This window comes from Hibiscus syriacus, unplaced genomic scaffold, assembly GCF_006381635.1.
Source record: "Hibiscus syriacus cultivar Baekdansim isolate YM2019G1 unplaced genomic scaffold, ASM638163v2 tig00113145_pilon, whole genome shotgun sequence".
NCBI lineage: Eukaryota > Viridiplantae > Streptophyta > Magnoliopsida > Malvales > Malvaceae > Hibiscus > Hibiscus syriacus.
Window position 1 is genome coordinate 912,286 of NW_024063445.1, and position 1,490 is coordinate 913,775.

Below are 1,490 nucleotides of genomic sequence, written 5' to 3' on the forward strand. Positions count from 1 at the left end.
CAGAAAATCCTGCTACAGTATACAAAGACGATAAACAACACAATAGCAGAGCAAGGAAAAACCACAAAAAAAAACCAGCCAACTAGAATAGAACAATAAGATAGGATATATTCAGGCAATGCCCCAGTTAGCACACAGAGCATTATTGGAAAAGTCTGACCGGTTGAAAGCTTTGCCCACCAGCTGGATATGGATGCCCTCTTTGATATCACCTAGCTCTTCTTCCTTCGACCTTGCTCTATTCCCAAACAATCTGCATTCATTTCCTTCCATATACCATAAATGTGCCTAGACCAAGCAAGCTTAAGGATTCCCACAATGAAGGACTTACCCTTAAATAGTAAGGAAGCCCAAGCCAATTCACCCTCCCAGCTACAAGGTTCACGAGAGATACAAAATAGTTCAAGAATGGATCCCCAAAGCTCCTTAGCAAATTGCCACTCAAAGAATATATGGTCCTTTGTCTCGGCCTCCTCACAACACAACAAACATTTATCCGTTTCTATGGCTAAGCCCGTACGCAGGAGCCTTACCCGAGTAGGTAGCCTGTTTAGTATAGCCATCCAGACAATAATACTATGCTTGGGAATACGTCCCGAGAACCAGACCAAGTGGTGCCAAGGAACCTTGGGTGCTGGGGAGCGTAGTTTGTCCCAGATATATCTCGTGCTAACCTCTTGGACTTGACCCACAAAGATGGGAGCAACTTCAGGCCTAATTTTCAGCAAGTATTTGAAGCTCCAGCTAGCATTCTTAGGGACTTCCATATGCTAGAAGTCAGTGTTTCTTATAACGTAAGAGTTCATCCACACCACCCAAAGAGAGCCATCATTAGTCAGAAGCTTTCTGATTAACTAAACATAACAAGATTTGTTCCAACCTCCTACATCATGAATCCCCAATCCACCTTCAGATTTCAGCAAACAAATAGTCTTCCAACTCACTCGTGCACATTTGGCAGGGGTCCTTTCCATAAGAAATGAGAGCACAACTGATCAACCTTCCTGATAATTGCTTGAGGGAGTATAAGATGCCTGCTCCAGTAGCTTGAAATGCCGAGCAAGACAGAACGAACAAGCTGCAAATGACCAGCAAAGCTGATATGCTTGTTGGCCCACGATCTAAGTTTTTCTCTAATTTTATCAATAAGACCTTGGCAATCTTTCACAACCAATTTCATGGTAACTAGCGGGACTCCCAAATATCTCATTGGGAGGCTACCCAACTTGAAACCAGTTCTCTCCTTGATGATACTGATCTGCTCATCAGGTATGCCCGTAGCATACATCTCACACTTGCTGGCATTTAGCTTCAGCCCTGACATAGAATAGAAGCGGTCCAGCACAACCTGCATTCCCATGACATAATTTGTGGTACCCTTGAAAAAAATGAGGAGGTTGTCCGCAAAACAGAGGTGGGTGAGCCCAATCCTCTTGCACGTAGGATGATAGCTAAAGATACCCTTTGTAGCTGCCATATTTAGGAGATTA

At 43.7% G+C, this 1,490-nt stretch overlaps 1 protein-coding gene across 1 annotated transcript; it reads right to left on the reverse strand.

Annotated features, from left to right (window-relative positions):
- Positions 1-212: 212 nt before the first annotated feature.
- On the reverse strand, positions 213-767 carry LOC120185900. The gene has a single exon (XM_039189982.1). The coding sequence runs from the start codon at positions 765-767 to the stop codon at positions 213-215; it is 555 nt and encodes a 184-aa protein (XP_039045913.1).
- Positions 768-1,490: the final 723 nt, after the last annotated feature.

Excerpts from the sequence above, each read along its gene's own strand:
- LOC120185900 (XM_039189982.1), bottom strand. The coding sequence starts at position 767 with ATGGAAGTCCCTAAGAATGCTAGCTGGAGCTTCAAATACTTGCTGAAA.